The sequence below is a fragment of the Ambystoma mexicanum genome, chromosome 1q (genome assembly GCF_040938575.1).
Source record: "Ambystoma mexicanum isolate Mex_15411 chromosome 1q, UKY_AmexF1_1, whole genome shotgun sequence".
NCBI classification, from domain to species: Eukaryota; Metazoa; Chordata; class Amphibia; order Caudata; family Ambystomatidae; genus Ambystoma; species Ambystoma mexicanum.
Genome location: NC_090922.1, coordinates 1,475,685,093 through 1,475,712,994, shown reverse-complemented (window position 1 = coordinate 1,475,712,994; position 27,902 = coordinate 1,475,685,093). Strand labels below are relative to the sequence as shown.

The following is a 27,902-nucleotide window of genomic DNA, read 5'->3' as shown; positions in this document are numbered from 1 at the left end:
ACTACAGATATACTTTAACAATTGAACTCATACAAGTAACGGTGCTACCTGTGCCATACAAATATACAGTCTTTCTTTCCTTCTTTGCACTCTTCTTTATCTGTGTGCTTCTGGGCTCAATTAATCCTTGTGCCTTGCATGATAAACAATAAACAGTTCTCCACTATCCTTCCCACCAGGTATACAATGAACAAAACTAGCAGATAGTGATAACCATGGGTGCGTGACCTTCCGAAATTGAGCCATTTACCAACTGGAATTCTTGTAGCCTCCTTTAAAAACGGAAGTTATGTTAGACCTGAAACTATAATGGGAGGAATAGCCCAGCAGGTTACTATGGTGGTGATATATCCTCTAAGTGACTTCTCCTAACTTAACTCTGCTATCATCTCACCCATTCACCCTCTGCTACTTTTCCACCATTGCTTCATAAATAGGTACTGCATCTATAGAATGTAGTTCCTGGGGTCAGATAAGGATCACTAGAGAAGCTCTTCCAGATGTACCATTCTTCACAGTCCTTATGACCATGGAGGAGAAATACTTCCAAAGATCACTGTTCTTCACTGTTGTGATGTCAGCACTAGGGACACCGACGCTGGATGCTACACTTGCTCTTCTGTCTGAATAAACAGTTCTTCAGTGTAGGCTAACATTCAGTGGTGGCAACGCCAGAGGGGAGTACCAAAGTAGTCTTTGAAATCACCAGCTTGCCAGCACGCTTTCTGAAATGGCCAATTGGACATACTTATGCTCGTGGGTATCTTCGTCAGCCCATGACATCACACTAAAAACTGTCCAATGAGGTTGGCCAGTCCCAGGAGGATTAGGAAGATGTGAAAGATGGTTGTGAGAACAGTCCTCTGGCCTTTGCGATGTAGGTTAATCAAGTGAATGAGGAAGGGGAAAATAAAGATGAAGACCAAGCCACACACAGCTCCAGAATATCTAATGGGAAAAAAAACACTGGGTCAGCCTCGCCTGATCTCTTTGAGCTGCTTTTTCATGTAGAAAGCAATGCACACGAAATAATTATTCCAAATAAATTAGATCAGAGTTAGCTTTATGTACACATATATTTCACATACATTACACATATATTTCTTTGCAGAAAGTATATATAAATAAAGTATATATAAATAAACCCAGACAATTGTAAGGTGCATCAAACAAAGGGTTGTCATACATGTAAAATCCACTCGCTTGCTAAAATAATTACTTCTCCCTCTTCCAGGTTAGACTGGTACAAAGTAGGAATGGCCAGATGTGTGTGTGTGTGTGTGTGAGAGAGAGATTGTCAACCTTCTCCCCACCCCTATTGTGGCGTGATCCTGTTCTTCTCCCTTCTTAGTGTTATGAATTATTCTCAATTGCTTACAGAGAAAACATTTTAGTAAAACTATCTTAAGGTATTTAAAACTTCCATTATTTATTACAAGTGACACCCACATCTAGCATTGGGAGGATGAAATATAACATTGATGAGTAAAGTAATCCAGTTGAATGTTCTACCAAATATTACTCTTTCCCAAAAGAAAAGCCTGTATTACTGTAGAAAAGCCATTTGTTCTTCTAAAAGATACCTTCTTCCTCCAGATTACACATTTTTTAGAAAAACACACAAAGAGTTCAATAATACAGGTCAGTGGGCTATAGATTTTGAGGAATTAATACATACACTGGATGAGAAACTGCTGCAAGACTATCAATCGAAAAATTGATTAATGCTTGGCAAAATCACACCAAGACGACCCAAGTCACAGCCAAGGAAATGCCCCTTTTGTTTTAAGGCTGTGGTATCTGGCTAACTCCTACTCAAATTGGCCCTAGGGCCTTCAAGGGCCATCAATACCAACGGTTTATGGTCAATCGGGTAATAGTGGACCAAAACACATAAAACCGAAGTACCACTTTAACCAAGCTGGTTAAACCTGTCTTCGTAGGATGTAGAGGAGGGTAAAACAGCAAAAGATGGACTACTTTTGAAAAGAAGGAGATTCTTATAATCCTGAGAGGTTCAAAAGTGAGAGCCGTCTGAAAGATTGTCTTCATTGCAGAGAAGTTGCAGGAGACTTAAGTACATCTGTTCGGAGGATGTTCTCATAAGAAATATTAAGACAGAGTCATAAGATAGAACAGCAATGGACTCCAGGCTGCCCAGGCTTTGGATGTAGAATCTGACCACTGCCTGCACCAAGGTCGATCCTTATGGTAGCCTCACAAGACAAAAAATCCACAGGTACAAATACTATGTCCTGATCCATCAATCTGCAGCCACATGGATCCTGGTCGCCATGTTCCGTCTCACTCGTCACAGGGGTATCAGAATCAGTGGCACAAGAGGGAAGTCATATAAAGATCAAAATACCAACCCACAACCAGTGCATTCCCTAGAGATACTCTGAGGAGCAACTACCAAGTGGGGAACCAAGGAGCTTTGTAGTTCCGGAGGGTGGCAAACAGATTAACTTGAATGTGAGCCCACATCGCAAAGCTAGTCTATGTCCTCTCTTGATTCATGGAATCGTGCCTCTATGACTTTTCAGGTCATCTGCAATGATGTTCTCCTTCCCTGCCAGAATGGCCACCAAAAAGCAAATGTATTCTCTCCTGGCCATACATATGGATATTAGCTGGAACTGGGGTCTCGGAGGGAGAACCAGTACCTTTCCCGCTCAGGACTACAAGGGTGCATTCGGCCAACCCCAGGCTGAGTGGGAATTGTTGTCCAAGATCCCCACATTGAACATTTCTTCCTCCTCCAAGAGCATATAGCGAACTACGGCCGGCTTGGGCGTACCCTTGCAGGCGGGATCTCCCTTCCTGTCACGCTCACCTGATTCCCACGGAGGCGCAGGTCTGGCTTCGAGTGCTGATGCTTCTTCAATGGTGAAGCGCAGGACTCTGATGATGGACAGGAAGGGCCCCTCTACTCTGGCTTTTCTGGCTCGCAGGAATATTCCCCTGTGCGTGAAAAGGGAGTATTACCTACTGACGGAATAATGCTCAAGCCTCCCACTCCCTTCCAACCCTCCTCGATACCCTTCCACGATTCCCCGTGATGCCTCACCTTAGGGTCTGGAAGGATGAGTTCTCAATCCTGCTTCTGATGCAGGGGCGCGTTGAAACCCAGTTACTTCACTGGATTGAGGTTTGATGGGAGTTCAAAATAAGCTTGCCTATTCAGGTGAGGCGCTGTAAGAGTTCTGTTGCAAGTTCAAAAGTTCAAGCTTAATAATAATGTTCATTGTCTTATTGCAGCAAGCGCTAATGCTTATGTCTTTTCCCCTTAGAGGCCGGGGTTCGGAATGCCGGAGATATGGCGCCGACCTGAAGTGTAAGTTCTGGATGAGCGTTCAGGTAATGTCTTTGCATTCGCTCATTCAATGTCTTTGTCTTTTTTCCCCATTGGGGCCGGGGTCCGGAATGCCAGGAAGCGGCAGGGCCCGAAATGAAATGGGAATGACCCAACAGGTAAGTCTTAGAAGGAAACTGAGCTTTTCCTATTTCCCTTCCTTCTCTCACCTTGTTTTCTTGTCTTTTCTCTCTAAGCTCTGGGAAGTGGGTGCAGATCCGGATGATCGCTGCTGAAGATGGAGGCGCCCAGGAAAGGTGAGTGAAATGCAGCGCTGCAGCGATCAAAGCGAAATGCTTTTAAAATGATGTCTTCCCTTTCAGGATCGTCGGTGTGATGTCTCCGTGATGCAGCTTTAGCAGGTAAGGTCTTCTTTCTCACCAATTCTCTCTTATCTCCCTTTGCAGGCGACCCAGGATGCTGACAGGCGTGGCTGAAGTCCAGGTGCAGGAGCTGACACGGTGAGCGTCCAGCTGCGAGGAGCAGAACAACGCGAAGCGTGAGTTGCTGATCGGCCGTGGTTTAAATAGCTTTGGAAGAAGTTCCAGGCATGTATCCTTCCACCGATCAGGTATGTATCCTTCCCCGACCACACCCAGGTGGAAAGTAGTCCCACAGGTAAAGTAGTTCCATTCAGGCCTCAAGAGGGCCTGGATGTAGCAGCATGGTCTGCATCAGGTAAGTGCACATTAAAACACTTGAACACATGTCTAGCTTTATGAGCCTGGCGCCTAAGGCACCAGGACAGGGGTCCAACATGAGCCTGGCGCCTAAGGCGCCAGGACTGTGTCCAAAGGGCCCCAGCTTGGGCCCGCTGGCACTTCCCTGGGGGGAATGATGCCTGCCTCCGGGGTTTCTAGGTCGGACCTGGCTCCTTGGAGGTAGGCATCATGACAGTACCCCCCCTCAAGGCCCCTCCCAAGGTTGTTCCCTCCGGGGGTTTTGGCTTGTTCGGATATCTCCGGTGGAACCTTTGTATTAATCGAGGTGCGTGAACATGGTTGCTAGGCTCCCACAATCTCTCCTGAGGTCCATATCCCTTCCAGTCAACAAGATAGAAGAGTTTTGACTTTAACACCTTGGAGTCTAAAATGTCTTTAACTTCGAATTCTAATTCCCCTTCAATTTGAACTGGGTCTGGAGGCTTGGACAGTCGGGTCCCTGGTTGTACTGGCTTCAAAAGTGATGCATGAAAAACTGGATGAATACGCATGTTAGACGGTAAGTCCAGTTTAAAGGCCACGGGATTGATTATAGCTTTGATGGGATAAGGTCCTATGAATCTGGGATTGAAGGTTCGCGGGCCCTTGAGGGGTAAATGTTTCGTTGCTAGCCATACCTGGTCCCCTACTTGGTAAGGAGGGGTTTTACTTCGGTGCAAATCAGCATTTTCTTTATACTTTTTCTTGGCTTGCTGTAAATGAGTTGCAGCTTCTTTGAAGGCTCGGGTTATTGTGGAATGCAGATGATTTACTGCGGGCATTTCCAGGGTCAGAGGTGGATATAGGTCAGAGGTCCGAGGATGGTGACCATACAAAGTATAAAAAGGAGTTTGTCCGGTTCCAGAATGCACTGAATTGTTGTATGCATATTCTGCGATCCAAAGGATGTCTTTCCAATTTAACTCGGATTGGTGTAACATGCACCGAAGATATTGCTCGAGAGTCTGATTGGTTCTCTAGGTTTGTCCATCGGTCTGGGGGTGGTGGCTGGTGGATAACCGCACATCTATTTGTGCTAGTAGGCAACATTTCTTCCAAAAATGGGAGATAAATTGACTTCCACGATCCGAGACTAATATGGAAGGAAAACCATGTATGCAAACTATATTCTCCAGAAATTCCTTGGCCAAGGTGGAAGCTGAAGGCAAACCTTTTAAAGGGATAAAGTGGGCCATTTTGGAGAATAGATCCACAATTACAAGGATAGTGTTGTAACCAGCACAAGGAGGCAGGTCAGTTATAAAGTCCATTGACAAGGTGTGCCATGGTGCCGGTGGAATATCCAAGGGTTGAAGTAGGCCGGCTGGCCTTTTCTTTTGACCCTTGTTTTGGGCGCAAATTCCGCAAGACAATACAAAAGACTTTATGTCTTTTCTCCAAGAAGGCCACCGGAAGTGGCGTTTGATTTTTTCCTCCGTTTTAGCAATACCAGGGTGTCCTTCCATTAATGATTCATGATGATGGGCAATAACAAGTTCTTGCAATCCTTTACTTGGCAGAAACAACCGCTCCTGGAAGTAGGGTAAATCATCCTTAACGGTGTAATGAGGACCCTTTTGACTCCATTCCAGTAAGGCTGAAGAGTCTAGAAGTTGTTTTACTTGCGTTTGGATGTCCTCAATAGTTTGCAATGAAGTTAGGCCTAAGATTCTTTGTTCAGGTATGATTGGCACAGGTTCTAAACTCGAATTGGGTTCTTCCATGCCAATCCGGGATAAGGCGTCCGCTTTACCATTCTTGCAGCCAGGGCGATAGGTAATTACGAAATCAAATTCCGCAAAGAATAGAGCCCATCGGAGTTGTCGTGAAGATTGAGCTTTGGCTGTCTTTAAATATTGTAAATTTCTGTGGTCCATAATTACGGTGATGGTGTGTCTTGCCCCGAGAAGGTAGTGACGCCAAGCCTTGAAAGCAGATTTAATAGCCAGTAACTCCTTGTCGCTAATTGCATAGTTGATTTCAGGAGGAGAAAATTTCCTGGACCAAAAGGCCACAGGGTGTAGTTGGTTAGTTTCTGGGTCTCTTTGCGACAGGACAGCTCCCATGGCCGAACTGGATGCGTCGGTTTCCACAATGTAAGGGAGATCTGGGTGCGGGTGCTTCAATACAGGTGCAGAGGTTAATTTGGTTTTCAGGTCCTGAAAGGCTTGTTCGGCCTCAAGAGTCCATTCAAATCGTTTGTTTTTCTTTAGGAGAGCTGTGATGGGTTGGACTGTTCGGGAAAATTCCGGAATGAATCTTCGATAGAAATTGGCGATGCCGAGCATGCTCTGAACTCCCTTCACCGAGCTAGGAGATGGCCATTTGAGGATGGCGTCCACCTTTCACGAGTCCATTCGGACTCCTTGAGGTGTCAGGATGAATCCGAGAAACTCAACTTCTGTGGTATGAAAAACGCATTTTTCGAGCTTTGCAAATAGTCTGTGCTGGCGCAATTTCTCAAGAACTGCCCTAACATGTTTTCTGTGATCGGATTCTGAAGAAGAGTACACCAGGATGTCGTCAATATAAACAATGACACAGACATCGATAAGTTCCCGAACAACATCATTCATAAAGTACTGAAAGGCGGCAGGTGCATTGCACAAACCGAAGGGCATCACCTGATATTCGAAGAGCCCAAATTTGGTGCGGAATGCAGTCTTCCATTCGTCGCCTTCTTTTATACGCACCAGGTGATAAGCTCCTCGGAGATCTAACTTGGTGTACACACAAGCGTCTTTCACCTGGTCGATAAGCTCAGGGATCAGGGGCAGAGGATAACGATTCTTAATCGTTATTTGATTTAGGGTGCGATAGTCTATACATGTTCTAAGGTCGCCCTTTTTTTTCGGCACGAAGAACAGAGCTGAGGAGACAGGAGACTTGGACGGGCGAATAAAACCATTGGCTAGGTACTGATCTAAATACTGACGCAAATGCAGGTTCTCAGGTTCCGTAAGAGCATAAATCCTACTACAAGGTAGTTGAGCATTGGGTACCAGATCGATTTGGCAATCATAAGACCGATGGGGAGGTAACGTGTTAGCCTGTTCCTTCTGAAAAACGTCTTGGAATTCTTGGTATTCTGACGGTAGCTGTACAGGGGTGGAAGTTGCTGAGGCTAGACCCATAACTGGATTTCTTGGATAACAAGTTGGTTCACAATCAGGAAAACTTATCTTCTTTGCTCGCCAGTCGATTCTGGGATTATGTGTTTCTAACCAAGGAATTCCAAGAATTACTTGAAATTGTGGGGCCTTGATCACATCAAACACGATTGCTTCCCGATGTCCATCCTGACCCACCAGTGTCATTTCAACAGTGGAATGCGTTACAGGCCCTGAGGCTATTTCGGTTCCATCTACTATAGTAATGACATCTTGGGTTACTTTCAGGCGGAGGGGGAGCTTAATCCTGGAAGCCAATTCACGGTCTATGTAGTTTCCAATAGCTCCACTGTCGATGTATGCTTTTACAGCATGCAACTGCTGAGGCTGTTTTGGGTCCACGAGCACCATTGGCATGACAAAATGCGAGGTCAAAGAGTTTGTTTTCAAGCTCGGCAAGCGGACCCCTACGCTTGTCGGGCTAGGTCGTTTCCCGAATCAGGTGTCAATAAATCGTTATCAGTGGCTCCAACCACCTTCTTAGGTGGTTTAACCGGACAATTTCGAAGAAAGTGACCGCAAGTCCCGCAGTACAGACAAAGTTGCATTTGCCGCCTTCTCTCTCTTTCCTTCTGCGTTAATGGTCCTTTAACACCGCCGATTTGCATAGGTTCGGATACGTCGGTACTCTTGGAGTTAGCGTGGGTTTTGATCGGTACTCGGGTTTCGTACTTGAACCGATCTGCTTTTCTATTTTGAAGTCTGTGATCAAGTTGAACCACCAAGTCTATGTAGTCTGCGCAGACCTGGGGTGGATCTACTATCTGAGCTAGAACATCCTTAAGATCTCCGCGCAGGCCTCAATGAAACAATGTGATCCTTTTGTTTTCTGGCCATCCAGTTTCCACAACCAGTCTATTAAAGGTGGCAACGTAGGACAGGAGATCCTGATTACCTTGTCGTAAGGATAGCAGTTCGTTATCAAGGGCCTGTCCTTGAGAGTGTCGAGCAAACAATCTTTCCATGCTGGCCTGGAAGCCCTGAAAATCCTGGAGAATGGGATCATCCTGATTTACCAATGGAATAGACCAATCGGCAGCACTGCCACTGAGGTAAGAGAGTATAAAGGCTACCTTCGTCTGGTCGTTAGGGAAGGCCCCGGGTCTGCATAGAAAGTGTAAACGACATTGGTTCATAAAGACGGCATATTTCTTGGGATCCCCCGCAAAATGTTCAGGCGGGGCCAAAGGCATGTGTCCAGGTAGATTGATTTGTACCGGGTTATTCAAACCCATTGATGTGGAAGTACCTCCGGAATTAGGTAAAGGAGTGTGCCCTGCCTGGGCCTGCAATAACCTTTTGGCCAGGTCATCAGTTCTTTCCTTGGATAGGATCAGTTCTCTTTTGAGAGCGTTAGTCTCCTGGCGAGTTGAGTGCACTTCTGCCCGTAATTCCCCCAAAAGCTGGGCCAGCTGATCTGTCTCGGAAGTCTCCATAGCGCCCGGGTGGGAAATTGTGGGTAGGCTTCGCGTTCTGTCACGCTCACCTGATTCCCACGGAGGCGCAGGTCTGGCTTCGAGTGCTGATGCTTCTTCAATGGTGAAGCGCAGGACTCTGATGATGGACAGGAAGGGCCCCTCTACTCTGGCTTTTCTGGCTCGCAGGAATATTCCCCTGTGCGTGAAAAGGGAGTATTACCTACTGACGGAATAATGCTCAAGCCTCCCACTCCCTTCCAACCCTCCTCGATACCCTTCCACGATTCCTCGTGAAGTCTCACCTTAGGGTCTGGAAGGATGAGTTCTCCATCCTGCTTCTGGTGCAGGGGCGCGTTGAAACCCAGTTACTTCACTGGATTGAGGTTTGATGGGAGTTCAAAATAAGCTTGACTATTCAGGTGAGGCGCTGTAAGAGTTCTGTTGCAAGTTCAAAAGTTCAAGCTTAATAATAATGTTCATTGTCTTATTGCAGCAAGCGCTAATGCTTATGTCTTTTTCCCCTTAGGGGCCGGGGTTCGGAATGCCGGAGATATGGCGCCGACCCGAAGTGTAAGTTCTGGATGAGCGTTCACGTAATGTCTTTGCATTCGCTCATTCAATGTCTTTGTCTTTTTTCCCCATTGGGGCCGGGGTCCGCAATGCCAGGAAGCGGCAGGTCCCGAAATGAAATGGGAATGACCCAACAGGTAAGTCTTCGAAGGAAACTGAGCTTTTCCTATTTCCCTTTCTTCTCTCACCTTGTTTTCTTGTCTTTTCTCTCTAGGCTCTGGGAAGTGGGTGCGGATCCGGATGATCGCTGCTGAAGAAGGAGGCGCCCAGGAAAGGTGAGTGAAATGCAGCGCTGCAGCGATCAAAGCGAAATGCTTTTAAAATGATGTCTTCCCTTTCAGGATCGTCGGTGTGATGTCCCCGTGATGCAGCTTTAGCAGGTAAGGTCTTCTTTCCCTCCAATTCTCTCTTATCTCCCTTTGCAGGCGACCCAGGATGCTGACAGGCGTGGCTGAAGTCCAGGTGCAGGAGCTGACACGGTGAGCGTCCAGCTGCGAGGAGCAGAACAACGCGAAGCGTGAGTTGCTGATCGGGCGTGGTTTAAATAGCTTTGGAAGAAGTTCCAGGCATGTATCCTTCCACCGATCAGGTATGTATCCTTCCCCGACCACACCCAGGTGGAAAGTATTCCCACAGGTAAAGTAGTTCCATTCAGGCCTCAAGAGGGCCTGGATGTTGCAGCATGGTCTGCATCAGGTAAGTGCACATTAAAACACTTGAACACATGTCTAGCTTTATGAGCCTGGCGCCTAAGGCACCAGGACAGGGGTCCAACATGAGCCTGGTGCCTAAGACGCCAGGACTGTGTCCAAAGGGCCCCAGCTTGGGCCCGCTGGCACTTCCCTGGGGGGAATGATGCCTGCCTCTGGGGTTGCTGGGTCGGACCTGGCTCCTTGGAGGAAGGCATCATGACACTTCCTATGTTTCCAATCTCTGCAGGTAAAGCAGTCTTGAGGGGCTGCTAGTGTTGTCGCTCCATTACTATGGGTACCCTCACTTCTGTTAGGTGACAGGGGTCTTCCCTCTGACGTTTGGGACCCTTTCTTGGCAAGAGAGTGCAAACATTTGTCCTTACCCTCTTTTGATTCATGTTTCTCTGGTTTTGATACACTATCCACATCCTTTTTCTGGATGTGAGTAGCCACTAAATTACCGGCAGCCTTTGCCAGCTCCAGAGGGTCCGTGATAGTCTGTCCACTAAGTGCTGATCTAACTCCACCTCGCATTGTTTAAGCATACTCTCACATGCAATTAGATTGAAAATGCCCATGACTGTGTCAACTTTCTTACTTGTGAGCCAACCACATAACGCCTCAAAGCTTTAACTCCCCTTCTTGGTGAGCTCTCTAAAGCTCTTTAGGGACTGTTCTGGGGTTTTGCAGAGCTTCTGAACGGTCACAGCATTTATCTTGGAATAGATAGGTCTCTCCTCCGGAGTCAACTAAATAATGGCATCAGTTCCAGTCGGTAGATGGTTCATAAGGGTTGGTCCCCCACAACTCCCCTTCATCCTGGAGGTATAAAGCTAACTCCAGCTTTTCAAACTAGTTGAAAATATATTTCCCCTCCTCTTACGGCAGGACTATGTCCTTGGGGAGGTGGCGCCTAGGCTTTCCTTGATGACCCCCCCCCCCCCCGCTGGAGATACTTCCTTCTCCACTGGAAGTCTTTGCGGCCTCTTTCTGGGCCTCCAGCTCCACATACACAGGGTTGCTCTCTTTCCTGTGCAGGCTCCCACCTTTGTAATAGCAGCCCCCTCTCCCTGTGCCTTGAGCAGGATCTTCTCAAGGTTAGGTCGTCGATTGCTTTCCTGGTTCCCTCCTATGCAACAGCCTCCCTCTGCGCCTTGAGCAGGACTTCCTTAAATTCGGGAAGCTCCTCAAGACTTTCCTCTTTACCTCCTTCTTCCCTTCTCTGCTAATCCCACAGTTTCTGTGATTGGTGTTCAAGGCCCTTATGCAATCCTCGGGGACCCTGACCTCGCACACTCAATCGGCCAGGCTCCTGTCTACTCTCAGCACTTGCCTTGGCACACCCTCCGCGATGGAGGTCTGCACTTACTCCTAAGATGTCTCCAAGTCGTGTAGTATTCAACAACCCAAGCACTTCACCTGTCTGTCACACATGAGCCTGGACAACCCCAGCCCTTACCCTCTATACCCTCCTCCTTCCTGCATATTCACGTTCTGAATACTCACAAAGTATAGTAGGTGCATCCTTTCTTCCTTTTTCCCTCCACTGCTCTTTTACATATTGAGTTTTATAGTGTATTTCACTCTCTTGTTCCCTCCCCTCGCCATGTGGGCGCTTTGAAACAGTATTTTACTTGCTGTATAAGCGCTTAACAAGCAAATAATAAAGGAGATCCCCGCCCCGACAGGGGTCACGCAAAGTTCTGATCGGTGCTCATGGCTGTAAAATACCTTGCAGTAAAACCTAACGTTAACTGCACACACTTATTTTGGCTGGTTGAGCTGTAGGCACTGTCTGTTTCAAATCCCACAGCTACCACCAGTGTGACAAACTGGATTCTGCCCTGCAGGAGTAAAGGATGAGTAGGGGTAAAGATAGCCCTCATACTTCTACAGACCAACACACAACGCAATCATAAAGGTAAAACAGGGACAATCAAGAGATATACCTCCTTTTCCTTTTGCGATAGTGCAGGCTGACAGAAGGCTTAAGAGGGGTGTGAAGGTGAACCGATATGGACCCAAACAACACAGTATTACAGTCCAAAATAAAGGGAATTTCCAGTCATGGTCCTATAGAAATTATAAACACTTTATTAAAACACACAGTCTGCACATTGAACGAAAAGAGATTACTATACACAAACCCACCACAAATGAAAGACACAGAAGATGCAACAGACTGGAGAAAGTAGCACTTTCAGTGTCGTTCCAGGGGCGGTAGGTAAGGTACAACCATAAAACCATATCTTGAAGAAAACAGGAGCAATCATGACCTAACCAGTCTCTAGGGTTGCAGTGGACTGTGGGGGCTGTTCAGGGTAGAGTACCTGGATTCAGTTCTTGATGGGCTGACACATCAGACCCATTGTTGAAGGATGATGCAAGCTGATCAGGCTCAGTTCAGGCCCATAGGATCAAGGAGGCCCTGGTAACAAGCAAGCATCAAATAGGGTTGAATGTAGATGCTCTGTTCAGTCGAATGGCAGTGGTTCAAATGATGCAGGTCGAAGCAGTCTCAAGAACACTTTGAAGTAGGACAAGCCGAGTAAGGCATTATTCCCTGGGAGAGAACGGCGGGTGGTTGTCGTTGAAGTGGTGGCTGAGGGTGTGTCGATATACAGTCAATGAGGTGGCAGTTCTCGGGCTAGCTGGACAGAGTTGTGGGTGTTAACTCCCTGTTAGTGATTCGGTTTGGGTCACCGGCATTGAATAGTCATTTCTGGCCTAGCAGTGACGTGCTTCGCTAGGCGATGATACAGTGTCGAGCTGGTTTAAATGTAATGCAATAGTTTGGCTGGTTGGAGGAACGCAGAAACTTTGCTATGGTTCAAGATGCGGCGAACACAGAGCAACCACTTTGGTGCGATTTAACAGGGAGTTTCAGCTGGTCTGGCCCTACAGTTGCCCTGAGGCCTTTTTCAAAGGACTCGCGGACTGGATGCCCCAGTTCAGGGTCTGCTCTTCTGGCACAGACAATCCATTGCAGAGTGGTTGGTCCTCCTCCCCAGCACTGGTCATTCCTGATGTTCCCTTGGAGTGGTTAGGGGACACATCTTCCTTCTATCTTGGATGGCTCGTTCTTTACCTTAGGCTGAGGGCTCTGGACAGTACAACTGTGCCAAAAGAATTCCAAATGAGAATCTTCAGAACGTCTCTTCGACCTTAAAGGACCCTTGAGGAACTGTAGAATTCTGCTAAATGGGTCCGGCTACCCCTCTGGAAGGGGTGTGCTCCTTTGATACATGGGCCCGGGACAGCTGCCTGATGTGCATCTGTCTCTGGGGTATGGGGTTACTCACCCTCACAAACAGGCTGTTTCTTTGGGGTTCTGTCCTGCTGTGTGGCAGTATCGCTCGTCTGATCCAAATACACATTCTCTTCCACAGCCGAGCTGACTCACATGTACTGATACATGTGCAATATCAATTCGGATGTGGCAGCCATGACCATAAGCACTATCCCTAAATTCAGGCATAACTTATTCTTAGAGGTTACCCTGCCACCAGCATGGAGTACTCATGATCATGTAGTTTAGATACAGGGGGCGTAACTCAAATGTTGCCCCTGTGCTGCAGTGATTTTGCTGTTGCTGTAGCAGTCGAGTGGGCATCTTCTGACCTTGTTTCCTGCTCTGCACCACGAGGAGAATGGGTGCTACGGATCAGGCTACTGATGCAGCAGGGCACAAGTACACAATACTTTTGGCATGGGGTTGCGACAAAGGGTAATTTGGTTAGTAGATTACCCCTTGGAGAAGGAATCACCTGCATCATTTTATGTATTACAAATGAAAAAAAGTCATGGCTTTGCACCCTTGTCAGATGGCAATTTCTCACAGAGGGACCCTGGTATTCTCCCTTCCTAATGTATATGAATTATTCACTATTGTTTACAGAGAAAACATCTTAGTAAAACTAGCTAAGGGTATTTAAAACTTCCATAACATACTACACGTGGCACTCCATCTAGCATTGGGTAGATCAAATACAACATTGATGAGATAAGGTAATCCAGTTACATTATAACATACTACACGTGGCACTCCATCTAGCATTTTGTAGATCAAATACAACATTGATGAGATAAGGTAATCCAGTTACATTTTCCGCCAAATATTGCACTTCCCTAAAAGAAAAGCCTGCATTGTTCTATTAACCGTACTAACATTCTGTAATTTTTCTTTTATAGATACGATGTTACTGCCACAGATTCCTGTGTTCTTTTGAAATAGTGCTAGGTGTAGTCTTCTTCCGGATCTCTGGCTTTATGGACTAGCATAGCACAGGATCTGACATAGCTGATATTTATAGAATTGTCATGAAAAAAGCACAACACTGGTTGTGGGAAATCACATTATTCCAAATAGTTGAAGGATAGATGAGAGATGCATTATTTGTGGAAGGGTTTACCGATCACTGTTGGGCAGAATTATATGCAGTACCCTTTGGGAACACCACACACAATTAAGACTACAAGTGACAGTACAATTTCCCCTTTGGTACAAGCCTGTACAACACAGTTAAAGTGGTAGCAGTAGCAGAGCTGCCACACTTATCTCAAGAGTAAGTGAGCAGTATCAAATAGTTACACAAAGGACAGCAATTACTATGATTCAGGCAAACACTGACTCAAGGTTTTCAAGTAAAAGAATATACATTTATTTCACTCGTCAGTTGTATAACATTACACTATTATAAGCAGTCTAAAAATCACACTCTTAATACACCACACCACTTCCCTTAAATTCCAGACAAGTTAAGCTCACAAAATGAAGTGGGAGCAAAATGGCACTCCAGCAATTTAAAAGGGAGGGAAAAACAAAAGTTAACAGAAATGTATCCGCACCAACAGGTAAGTACTCAGAGGACGCAAACGAGAGACTACAATTTAGAAAAGTCTTAGGGCCAAAGTCAATGGTTCAAACGTCTTTTGCTCAAGATAATACAGTTCAGGGTAGTTTGCGGTAAAGTTCGTGGCACGGTTTCCGGGCGAGGTTGGTTGGTAGAAAAGTTAGTTCAAAGAGAAGAGAAGGACAAGCCCTTGGATTGAAGAAATATTTTAAACACTTTCACCGCAGCTGAACGAAACGCACAACCGGATTTGCACAGTACCTTAAAACGGAGAGGGGGCTGTAGCTGAGGTAGACGTTCCTGGTAGTTCCTGCAGGCTCATGGTTCCTGAAGCGACTGTCGGACGGATCAGAAGTAGGAAAACTGGAGGGTCCTGCACTACCCAGGGAAGAAACCAGCAGCAGCGCCAAACAACAAATAAAAGGAGCGCTCCCAAGCAGGGTCCGACCTTCCTGGCTATCCGGCCCACTGTAGCTCTGTACAGCGAATTCAACCAGAGGAGGGGTCCTGGCTTGCAGTTTGGGTGAACTGGTTGGTCCCACCAGCTCAAGGGAAGAAGTTTCCTGGAGGATCTTCTCTGTCGTCGGGTTCTGGAGATTCGGACCTGCAGCAGGGCTTCACCGGGCGGTTGTCGTTGTAGGGGTCCTCTTCTTCCAGTTCCTCGTTGGTTCTTTCGTTCCAGTGTTGACTCTGCTCTTCCAGTCCCAGAGACCTGCTTTTTAAGTAGATTTCCCCCATTCATACAGCATGGCTGTCAATCACACAGCAGGGTGGCTGGCCTGGCAAGGCCAGTCCCCTTAGCCAATCCGATAGGAGTGCGACTTGGATTACCAAGGGACCCCATGGCAGGGGTCCTAAAACTCCTCCCTCACATCCTGCCTACCCAGACTCTCAGGCGCCTAAAGGAGGGCTTCTGTGTCGAAGCCTGCTAAAAAATGATGAACAAAGGGACCAAACCTGGTTTGGCGCGCAGAGTAAAACACGAGAAAGACTTTAACAAAAATAAATGCCGAATAAACCCAGCCGAAACCAAAATAAAATTTATTTGGTCAAGCGGGTTTATGTTTGAGGCTCATATAATAGCCTAAAACATTACCACGTTTATATAAGATAATCGCGGTAGAAAAGTTAGGGTAGATACCACTGCCACCAGCCAGTCTTAATGTAAAGGGAGCGAAACACTGCCCCAAGAGGCACAGACAAAAAGGGATAAGAATTAACCCTTTCCAATACTCCATGGAAGATGGAGTGTATTGAGTCTTTGGTTTAAAGTGACTAAGGTAAAGTTAATGGCAACTTTACCCTTTTCTGGGGACTGTCAGCCCCAGAAAATGGAGTTGGTGGGAAGTCTAAAAGACAACCCTGTGTCACTGCACTGAAGGTGCTGTGTAACACACGTGACAAATATGGTGCCCTGGAGTAGGTGAGGCTCCACTGCCCAAGATCAGACAAAGTAGAAACACACATAGCAAAACACATGTAAGAGTGGGAAAGAAGGCTCACACTCTTACCAGGTGAAAAAAATAAATCCTAGAAATCCAGCAAAGCTGCTGAGGGACTCAGTAGGTAAGGGAAATCAACCATTTATGAGAATTCTCCCTAACAATCACACAGAAGATTAATGAAGATAATTCATTTGTTCCTCTAAAAGATACTTTGCGCACAACTTCCCATTGACCCGCAGCCACCTAGGCCAGCATTGAGCAACACCCACCTACGCGCACAGCTCCCCACTGGTCCCCAGCCACCATCGCACAAAGGCCGCCTATGTGCACAACTCGCCTCTAGCCCTCAGCCACCTTTGCTACCACCCCCCACCTATGACTATAACCCCCCACTGCCCCCCAACACATCTCCTCCTCACCCACCCAACCAACCCTCCACTCCCACCAACGACCACCCCATCTTATGTGCCCTCATCAACGTGCGCTATGCCATCGCCCTGGCCGTTCACAACCTCATTATCTCCCACACCCTCGACCTCGTGGCCATCACCGACACCTGGCTCCATGACACCGCAGGTCCCTCCCTTTCCATCACCACCCCCCCAGCTTTGCCATCCTTTACAATGACCTTGTCTCCAATAACGTTGGTGGAGTCGCACTTATCTCCACAGTCTCCACATCCGCGATACCGCCACACCACCCCTCACAAACTGCCAATCCCTATCCACCAAGCTCTCCTTGTCTTCCACCAACACCGTCTACATCCATCTGATCTACTGGCCACCAGGCCCCACCTCCTCCTTCGAGGAGGACCTCTACCACAGCCTTAAATCCCCAAGCAACTTCAACATGGGTTACGGGGACCCATCTGACAAACAGGCCACATCCGTCTCCTCCACTATGGACTCTCTCAACTTCTCTCAAATGATCCTCAACCCCAAACACCATCTCGGCAGCACTCTGCACTGATTGCTCGACCATAACTGCCATCCCCTCATCTCCAACACCCCATGTGCCTGAACAGAACAACACCTCATCGTCTTCTCCATCCCACAGTCACACTTCATTGCAAGGTGCGCTCATCGCTACGCAGACAGCGTGGCCCTCTAGGCTGTCCTCCACGTTCCTGGCAGTTACCATGACGGCTCAGTCAATTCCAGGAGCGTCTAGCCAGACTGCGTCCACACATTCTCGTTTTCCAGGAAATGGGAAAAGCGGTGGTACGTCAGCGCGTATAGCTGTGCTCTTTAAAAGAGAGCGGATGCCAAACGCGGGCTCCTCTAATTGAAGTTAGTACTCTTGTGGTTACACTGTGACTTCCAGTTTCCTGTTTGACTTTCTCATTTTTGATCCTGGCCTTCGTTCTTGACTTTCTCTTCGGATTCCTACTGCACAGTACCGTATCTTCTGCCCATAAATGGGACCCATTTCTGTCTTAACGGACTGCACTCTGGATAACCCGTTGCCTTGCTATGATTGCTTGTTGTCTGAACTACGCTTTGACTATACGGATTGAGATTGGATTACCCTTAGATTGCATTCTTCTCAGAACCCGGTTACCTCACGCTATCACAACGTGAGATTTAATAGTGTTGTATTGGTTTAGTGAGGTTAATAGGAGATTACGCTTTGCACTGGACTTCCACGAATGCTATGCAGTAATTACGCAAAGTGTATCTCAATTAGTCGTAAGTGCGTCCTCGTTCCACCTGGGCGCAGCTCAATCCTAACTCACACTTAAACCCCTTCCCTTCTGCTTCTAGGCCTTCTACCAATCCTGCTCTTCTGGTCTCATCATTGTGCAAATCCAGGGTAGGTTCATTTCCAATACACCTAATTTTGTGGATGTATACTAATTGACCTTTTCACAAATGACCTCGGGAGAATTGACCCAATTTAAAAGGTCAAGTTGGACATAGATTTTTATTTATTTATTTATATTGATATAGCGCGCAAGTAGCCCATAGGCATTGAGGCGCTGTTACTTGCAAGAACTTAGTTACAGGAATAGAGGCATTCAGTGGTACATTATGAATTCCACAAGGCATAGAGATGATATTTTGGTTGGTACAGTCAGTCATTACAATAAAGTTTATGCATTAGGAACATATGATATGTATTCAACTGGTGCGAGGCATCTTATGTGAATAAGATGGTTTTCATGGTTTTGCGGAAGGCGCTGAGGGAGTGCTCACCTCGGATTGTGGGAGGTAGGCCGTTCCAGTGAGTGGGTGCGAGATATGGGAAGCCGGATCCGCCTGCTCTGGCTTTTTTTACTAATGGCACAGAGAGCATGTTAGTATATGGTGATCTGGTTGGCCTCGTAGAGGAGACGGGGTGGATCCTTTGGGAGAGGTAGTCGGGGGCAGTAAGGTGAATGCACTTGTGGGTCAGTGTCAGAGTCTTGAAGATGATCCTTTCTTTTATTGGGAGCCAGTGGGCTAGTTTTCTGGCCTCCGAAATGTGTTCTCTTTTGGCAATGCCTTGGGCTGCCCGGAGAGCACTATTCTCTATGATTTGTAACCTCTGTAGGTTTTTGTTGGAGGTGCCTAGAAAGAGTACATTACAATAGTCAAGCCTAGATCCAGTGATGGCTCTGGCTATGTTTGTGCAGTTCTCTTTGGAGAGAAAGGGCCTGACTGCGTTGATTAGTTTGGCATGATATGCAGCTGCAGAGGTTATAGCGTTGACTTGTTTATCCATGGATAGGTTGGAATCCAAGTAGACTCCAAGGATTTTGACTGATTCTGAGACAGGTATTTTGATGGAGTCTATGGTGAAATGACTGAAGTGGGAGTCTAGACTTTTCAGCGTGTCGGGTGAGCCTACCAGGAGGAGTTCAGTCTTGTCGGAGTTGAGGCATAGTCCATTGTCTGCCATCTAGGCTTGGATGGTGTTGTAGAGGTTGTTGAGGGTCATGGAGTCAGTGTCATAGTTGCCAGTGAGGGTGAGGAGGATCTGTGTGTCGTTGGCGTAGTTTGTGTATGAAATGCCCATGGCATCGAGGATGAGAAAAAGGGGTTGTGTGAAGATGTTGGAGAGGGTGGGTGAGAGGCAGGAGCCTTGGGACACACTGCAGAGTATGATAGTTGGTGAGGCAGATGCTAGGTCCGAGAATACTTGCATGGTTCTGTCTTGTAGGAAGGAGGTGATCCATGCTGTGGCTTCAGGGGAGAATTTGGCAGTAGAGGAGAGGTGGTGGCATAGGGCGTCATGATCCACGAGGTCGAAAGCCGCGGATAGGTCAAGAAGTAAGAGAAGTGCTGGTTTGCCCATGTCTCTGGCATCAGCCATTTGGTTTTTCAGGTCAGGTAGGGCGGTTTCAGTCCCGTGTCTGGGGCGGAAGCCAGATTGGCGGAGTCCTAGGAGTTTGTTCTCTTCAATGAAGTGTTGAACCTGCAGGTAGGCTGCTTTGTCCAGTATTTTGAGGAGGAACGGGACAGTGGTGATGGGTCTATAGTTGTTGGGGGAGGTGGGGTCGAGAGTTGGTTTTTTTAAGAGAGGGCGGACCCAGGCTTCCTTGAGGGAGGCAGGGACTTTCCCTGTAGCAAAGGAGGTGTTTACAAAGGCTGTAAGGAAGGGAGATAACGCTTCAGAGCAGTCTTTGATAATGGTGGCCTGGCATGCATCACCTTTGCAATTGGAGGGTTTGATGTTCCTCATTATGTTGGTGATGCCTTTTTCTAAAATGGGTTTGAATGAAAAAGGTTGGGGGGGGTCCGGGGCTGGTGGTGGGACAGGGGTGTGTGTGTTGGGTAGGGCTTGCTTAGTGGCTAGTATTTTGTTTTGGAGCAGGCTCAATTTCTTTTTCATGGCTGTTTGTATATCATCACACCAGGCCTTGTCTTTGGTGAAGTTCTGGGGGGCGGGGTGGGTGTCTCTTGCTCCCTAAAAATGGCAAAGATTTCTTTAGTGCTGGATTGGGCTTCAGAGATTCTGGATTCAAAGGATATGGCCTTAGCTTGGGTGATTGCTTTTTTATATCTAGTGGAACAGGATTTAAAGGTCATCTTGTCTTTGTCAGAGTGAGACATTTGCCACTGAGTGAGAGCAGCCTTTTTTTTATGCGGAGTGCGAGGAGGTCCGGGGTGAACCAGGAGTTGGAATGGGTGGTGGGTTTGGACTTACAAGGTTTAAGGGGGGCAATGGAGTTAATAGCTGCTTTGATGGCAACTTCATAGGCTGTTGCAAGTGTTTCTGGGTCTGTGGAGAAAGGGGGTCTGAAGGCTGGGCCTTGGAGGAAGGGCAGTAGCCTTTCCTTAGTGAGCTGGTGGGAGCTTCTGGCAAGGCAGGATGGCAGTGGTTGGGGTGAGGGGGTGGTGGAGCAGGTGGTGAGGATGCTGAAGGTGATGCAAACCCCAGCAACACCTCATCAAATCCAAAAACCCCTGCAACCCTCCACCCAAGCCCTTATATTATTTATAATCCAAAACCAACCCAATATATATATAAAATAACTAAAATAATAAAGGTTAATTAGGACAAAAGGCCAATTGTAAAAGGTCAATTTGGGTAATAACTTCCTGGTCTCTCCTTCAGTCCTTCAGATCTGCCTCCATTCTCCAGACATAGATGCCGGGTGATCCTACCAGACGTCCTTCCACTCCCTTTTCCTAAACAACAACCAGGTGTATTTCAGGTTAGTCCTTGTAGTATCACATTCAGTATACCCTCATTTAGGGCTTACACTCATACTATCTGTACTTTATTTCCACAGCCTGGCGTATACCTGGTGGTATCTGCTCTTTCGCGTGAACCACAGTTTTTTCTGTCCAATTGTAACAGGCAGAACAGAGTTTCATAAGAAAGGTTGCCCTCTTTAGAGGAGACCCTCAGATTGAGGGTTCCCAGAGTTGTCAGGCCAGAACACCGGTAGAGCCATATCAGACCTACCAGTAGTCCCGTGAGTATCTAATCACCTTCTGTTCTTTAAGTACATGACACCCACCAGCTAACCTTCCCCCCAGCACACCACCCTCCAGTCCCAACCCACTGCACCCGCAACCTCACCAGTGACCACATCCTACCCCTCCTCAACACCCACCCCGCCACCAACACCACCACCTGACAACGACATCAACAAACTTGTCACCCTATACAACACCACCCTCACCAAGCCCTCCTTTCCTACCAACACTTGGTACTCCCCTGAGGTCCACACCCTGTGCTCCAAAAAGCAGACCAGTGAACGTGCCTGGCTCACATGCCCCTCCACTGAGAACAAGACTAGTTTTGCCTCCAATGCTGAAGCCTATAAGAATGCCATCCACCTCGCCAAAGCATCCGCGGACTCCTCCATGATTGCTAATGCATAAATTAGACTCTTGTGAACATTTCTGTATCCTCCGAGAGCTGGAGTCCCTGCCCCTCCCCCATCCACTGTCTCCAAAGATTCATGTTTGGTGCTTTAGTGCGCAATAGCTTGCAGAAAGGCCTCTCGGAAAAAATCTCCCTCCTTCAAACCAAAATCCAGCACAAACACACCTCGCTCAATGCCCCAGCCCCTTCTCCCCCCATCTATGTACCTGCACAGCACCCCTCTCTTCAAATTCAACATGTCACCACCCAATAGATTACATCACTCCTCAACAGCCTCAAACCCTCCATATGCAAAGCAGACATCTGCCCAGCTCCCCTCATCAAAGAATGCGCCGAACCCCTGATCCCTCGTATCACTTCCATCATCAATGTACCATTCGACTCCTGCTCCATCCCATCCTCCATTAAATTAGACTGTATCACCCACCTCATACAAAAAACCTCTCTGCACCCTGCTATCACCCCTGTCCCTTTCCTCTTGAAAATAATAGACTGTGCCGCCTATATCCAGGTCCAAGATAACCTAGAAAAACACCACCTCCTCAACCCCGACAATCCAGCTTCTGCCCTAGTCACGGCATTGAGTCTGCCGTCCTGGACCTAAAAAATCAACTAGATGATGCCTATGATTCTGGTAACCTCTCTCTCCTCATGCTACTAGACCTATCTGTGGCCTTTGATCTGGTTGACCATACCATACTCTGCAATCACCTCTCCACAGCTGCCCTATTCTCCCCCGAAGCCTGCCGATGGATCTCATCTGTTTTGCGACCACACCTCTCGTGTCACTGCCGGCAACCACTCCTCCACCCCCACCATCACCTGTGGGGGTCCCCCAAGGCTCATGCATTGCCCCCACCCTCTACAATGTCTTTACCAAGCCCCTCTTTGACCTCCTCGACTCCCGCCAAATCAAATATACTAAATACGCCAATGACACCCAGATCCTCACCCCTCCCCTCCGGCATCCATCACCAAGACACCACCAATATTAACCGTATCTATGAATCTTTTGAATCCTGGATGGCGACCCATGGCTTAGCCTGAATGATGATAAAACTGAGCTCCTTCTTGTCTGCAACTTAGCCAACCCAGAACCCGAATATATCCCACTTCACCATTGACAACAACACTGCCCCGGTCTCCCCAGTAGTCAAAACCTTAGGCGTCCACTTGGACTTTACTCTCTCATTCACCAAACATGTGAATTCGATCACCTCCTCATTAGCATATACCACCAAAATCATCAACGGCTGCCGCCCATACCTCTCCACCGACAACTGCCTCAATATCGCCAGAGCCACAATCTGCTCCAAGTTGGACTACTGTAACTCTCGCCACGATGGCATCTCCAAGGGGAACCTGCATAAACTACAAACTGTTCAAAACAATGCACTCCACGCTGCCCTGGCCCTAAACGGGGCCTAAAAAAAATATGTCAGACCACATCTCTCAAGCCAGGAGAGATGCCCATTGGCTGCCAGTGAAGGACCAGATCTCCTTCCAAATTCTTACCCTGACCCACCTCACAGAGCGTATCACCAAACACACCTTCCAAACCAGCCAGAACTGCCTATGTCAACCTCCTGCATACACCTAAGTTCAGAAGAACCAGAGCAAGAGGATTCAGCTTCCCCGCCCAAGCCACCACGCTTTGGAACATCCTCTCATCCCACCTCAGAATGGAGAACTCACTGACTATCTTCAGAAAAAAAAATCAATACATTTATTTTTAACTGATCTGATCTGACCTGGAACTCCATTTGCATACCTGATTTGTACGTATCTGTAATTATGCCTCTATGCTCACAGTGCGTTGACGCCTTTGTGTTTTTGTGCGCTCTACAAATGCAATAAATACAATCCTGAATCTCTGGCCAGCAGCTATTCTTTGTCAATGCAGACATTTTTATTTCCAGCTTCTGTCGGGTCTGCAGCTCGGGTCTCTCTCCTTCGATCTCTTCGCTTACTATCATTGAGAGCCGGCGGCCATTTTTCCAACACGGCTGCTCTACCCATGTTATGTTTTCCACTGCAGAAAGCTTCTATGTGTTTCTCCTACCATGCGTTTCTGCGTATATACATTTGTTAATTATCTGGTTACTTATCTTCTTTGTATATATGATTTCGTCTTACTTGTATGTATGTCACTTTGTTTCTTCAATTATATCTTCATTATTTAAGTGTTCTTATATTGTTTTGGTGCATCATTGCGACATCACTTTGCATAAGGTCTTTTTTAAAGTGCTTCCTGCAATTCTCCTGCTACCAGTTCAGTGCAGGGGTACATTCGGTATGGTTTTCTGAGTGCATAACATCTCCCATACACTCAATGCAGTATTGGGATGATACCTGGTGTCATGCAAAGTGTCTTCCTGTCTTTCATCCAGTATGATGGAGGTGGCGGGTGGGGGGGCAGAGCATATCAGTGACGTACTATTCTGCTCCTCTACATACCCCCCTCTGTCCTCGACCATCTCATCTTCTTCAATTCTCCTCATTTTCCTTCTACAGAATGACTTCTTCGGGATCCATATCTTAGTCACCCCACCTTAAGTCACCTGCATTCTTTATTTGTTCATCTACGCTTCAGGTTATATGGGAGCACTCTCCACTTGGTTGACAGAACACTGAACACCCTACATAGTGCTTATGATCCATAGGGTACCGGAACATCATTCCTGGGGGTGCTAGAGGATTGTCGTTTAGGTGCTCATGTGTAGTGCTTTCAGTCTGTATGTCCTCATCACTCTCAGCAGTCACATGGATCATTATCTTCAACCCAATTGCTTTCTTTGCTGTCTTCTTGCATTGTCCAATGAATATTCTTATAAGACAGAATCCCAGCAACACTAACACAAGTATTGTTCCAAGTAGTTTGAAGGCATTTACCACCCAAGTTGGAATCCATGAAAACATGGACGAAAACCAGTCATCATCCTCGACCGATTCTACTTCATCTACCATCTTCGTGAGCAGAGTTGACAGTATAGTTATTGCTTCCGTCAGGGTTACATTTTCTTCATCGTGGGCAGGTGAGAATGTACAGCAAGAAGGCCCGATCTTGGCGTCCATGCTGCCTTCCATTGTTGTAATCAAGTCCAGGACATACCTGTTCTGGAGGGTCAAACGCCTGATTGCCATCAGTTCTTCCTTGATCGCATTAAATCCTTTTATTGTCATAGTGATCATTTGTAGCAGCTCCCACCTAGTGATCTGTAACCACTTGGCATTTGCTTCAGCATGAACTCCTGGCAGGAATATAGCTGAAAACATCACTGCCATTTTGCTGAACAACTTAAGTTCATCTGGAATGTCATTATAAGCTTCTATCGATTTTGCTGAGAAATAGTTTTACCTCTTTCTATATGTTTCTTCTACCTTGCGTTTCTGCGTATATACATTTATTACTCACCTGGTTACTTATCTTCTTTGAATATATGATTTCTTCTTACTTGTACGTAAATCACTTTGTTTCTTCAATGATATCTTCTTTAAGTATTCTTATATCATTTCGGTGCGTCATTGTATCATCTCATTAGGACATCACTTTGCATCTATCGGGTCTTCTGTACAGTTCTTTGATATTCATTGGTACCTGCAATTCTCCTGCTACCACTTCAGTGCGAGGGTACATTCGGTAAGGTTCACTGAGTGCATAACGTCTCTCATACCCTCACTGCGGTATTGGGATGATACCTGGTGTCATGCAGTGTCTTCCTGTCTTTCATCCAGTAAGATGGGGTTAGGGTCGGAGCTGATCAGTGACATACTCGCCTGTTCCTATACATTCACAAAGAACATTAATGAAGGTAAAGGTAATTCATTTGTCCTTCTAAAAGATACCTTCTTCCCACAGATTACTAATTAGAACATCTCCCTGGGCAGTGCAATAATACAGGTTGGTGGGCTACAGATCTTGAGGAATTAATACATACCATGGATGAGAAACTGCTGCAAGACTGACAATCCAAAAATGGAGTAATGCTTGGCAAAATCATTCGAAGATGACCCAAGTCACAGCCAAGGGAACACCCCTTTGTTGTAAGGATGTGGTATCTGGCTAACTCCTACTCAAATTGGCCCTAGTACATGCAAAAAACTCCTTGTTTGTGTATGGGAGTGAGGGGTCCCCAGGCCCCCTCGCCCCGTCACTCCTCAGTACGAGGCTTGGACCACGTGCCTCGGGTAGTGGGATTGCCCCTTGCCCTTATGTAAAGTTAACCATGGTTGACTGCTTCATAGATGGGACTACTGAGTAGGACACGGGGCATCCATATTTTGTGCCCCCTTTCGACTCCATCTTGGGTAAACATGCCTCACTGCGATAGTACAGCAATGCTCAGCTCCCTTTCCATCGCAGCAGCCAAGGACAGAGACACACACACACAAGGCGCGCAGGCAGCTGGCTGGCACCCACCCTTGCAGCCCCCCTGTGAAGGAAAGCTCTGCGCTCCCATTCTCATGCAGTAGCCGGAGAAAGTTGCAACAACCAATATGATACAGTTTTCTTCCTCTGAGATCACTGCTAGCATGAGAACCAGCATGTGAACCAGGATGAGCTAAGCACTTTCTGCTCGTTCGCCCCCATAAACGTGCAAGCCACCCACCCCCATTTAGAACAATTTATTGTCATTTTGACCCTGCGCTCCCTGTAAGGCATTTCTTTCAAGTGCCAGACCCACGCCTGTGCTGCGAAACCCACCCAACACACCCACTACTAACCTTAAGCATTTTACTACAATATATGTTTTTTCTCATACTAATAGGTTTGAAGTTTAGGAGATATGTGAAACACAGCTTGATTCTTTTTACATGCACAATAACGGTCAAGGCCTCTAATGAAAGCCACAAATGACCCAATTGTACTGACAATAATTATTATGTGTAACTTGTGTAGAAATATGAAAAGTAGCATAAAATGTTTTAGATAATTTGTTATTTAGTGTTTTTTGAATGCAACATATTAGCTTAGGTAGTGACCACAGTGACCGGACCCTGACCTGCGTGGAGCACAAGATATTTAACGTCTGTCATCTCGTCAGCCACTCAGCCAACCAGAAGGAAGATATGCCACCCACACCTACAGCACCACACACCGCCTGGCCAATCGGGTCCATTTAGCACTTTTTGTTAGAGTTACTTTAAATGATATATATATACGAGTATGATGCAAATGTTTGGTAGGGGTTTTTTGGGTTATTTCCTAGCTGGAGAAATAAACCATCCTTTGAACTCTTGCAGCCGGGTCTCAGTGCCTCCTTCCCCGACAGGGGTGATGTTGGTTATTTTATTTTCTCTCACACGTAGTAAGCCGAGGAAAGGCACCTACATTTGCCAGCTCACAGTAAACATTGATGGATTTGACAATTCACCTAGAGATGGTTTGTGTTGTGATGGTCTTGACCTCCAGAGGGCCATCAATACCAATAGTTTGTGGTCAATCAGGCAATAGTGTACCAAAACACATAGAACCTAAGTGCCATCTTTGGATCAAGCTGGTTAAACCTCTCTTCATCTTAGAAGGATGTAGTGGAGGGAAGCACAGCAAAAGATGGACTACATTTGGAAAAAAGGAGACTCTTAGAATCTTGAGGTGCTAAAAAGTGAGAGCTGCCAGAAAGATTGTCTTCATTGAGATGTAGCTACAGGAGACATGAGTGCATCTGTTTAAAGGAAGTCATCACCAGAAATATTAGGACCAAGTCATAAGACATAATAGCAATGAACCCCAGGCGGCCATTTCTTTAGATGTGTAACCTAACCCCTGCCTGCACCTAAAGGTCCATCCTTATGGCAGCCTCACAGGACAGAAAATCCACAAGTACAGATACTATGTCCTGCTCCTGTAATCTGGAGCCACATTGAACATGGTCACCATGTTTTGTCTCACTCGTCAGAGGGGGATTGGAGTCAGGGACATGGGAGGGAAGACATATAAAAGATCAAAGTACCAACCCGCAATACATGCATCCCCTAGCAATGCTCTGAGGAGTAACTACCAGTACGAGAACCGAGGAATTTTGTAATTCCGGATGGTGGCAAACGGATTAACTTGAATGTGAGCCCACATCTCAAAGCTGCTTTATGTCATCTCTTGGTGCAATAATTCTGATTCATGGGTTCTTGCTTCATGCCTGTCCCGGTCATCTGCAAGGATGTTCTCCTTCCCGGGCAGATGGGCCACCAAAGAGCAAATTTATTCTGGTTGAGTCATTTTCCCTGAAAAGAGAAAGTTCACCACCAAGGAGGAGGTGGGGGTGCACATGGGAGAGAAAGCTGATTTTACACTGCTGCCTAGAGTTGGTCTAAAAAAAAACAACAAAGAGCCAGTCCTGTCCTAGACGACCAGAAATATAAAACATGTTTTAGTCAAATA

General features: G+C 46.7%; 1 protein-coding gene across 1 annotated transcript in view; it reads right to left on the bottom strand.

The window, feature by feature from the left end:
* Positions 1-719: 719 nt before the first annotated feature.
* The window catches only part of LOC138562817 (neutral amino acid transporter 9-like), a 344,011-nt gene continuing 316,828 nt past the window's right edge, over positions 720-27,902 (bottom strand). Inside the window, exon 8 of the mRNA XM_069642796.1 lies at positions 720-948. Within this exon, the coding sequence (XP_069498897.1) occupies positions 783-948 (166 nt within the window). The 3' untranslated portion in view covers positions 720-782. The remainder of the gene's footprint in view (positions 949-27,902) is intronic.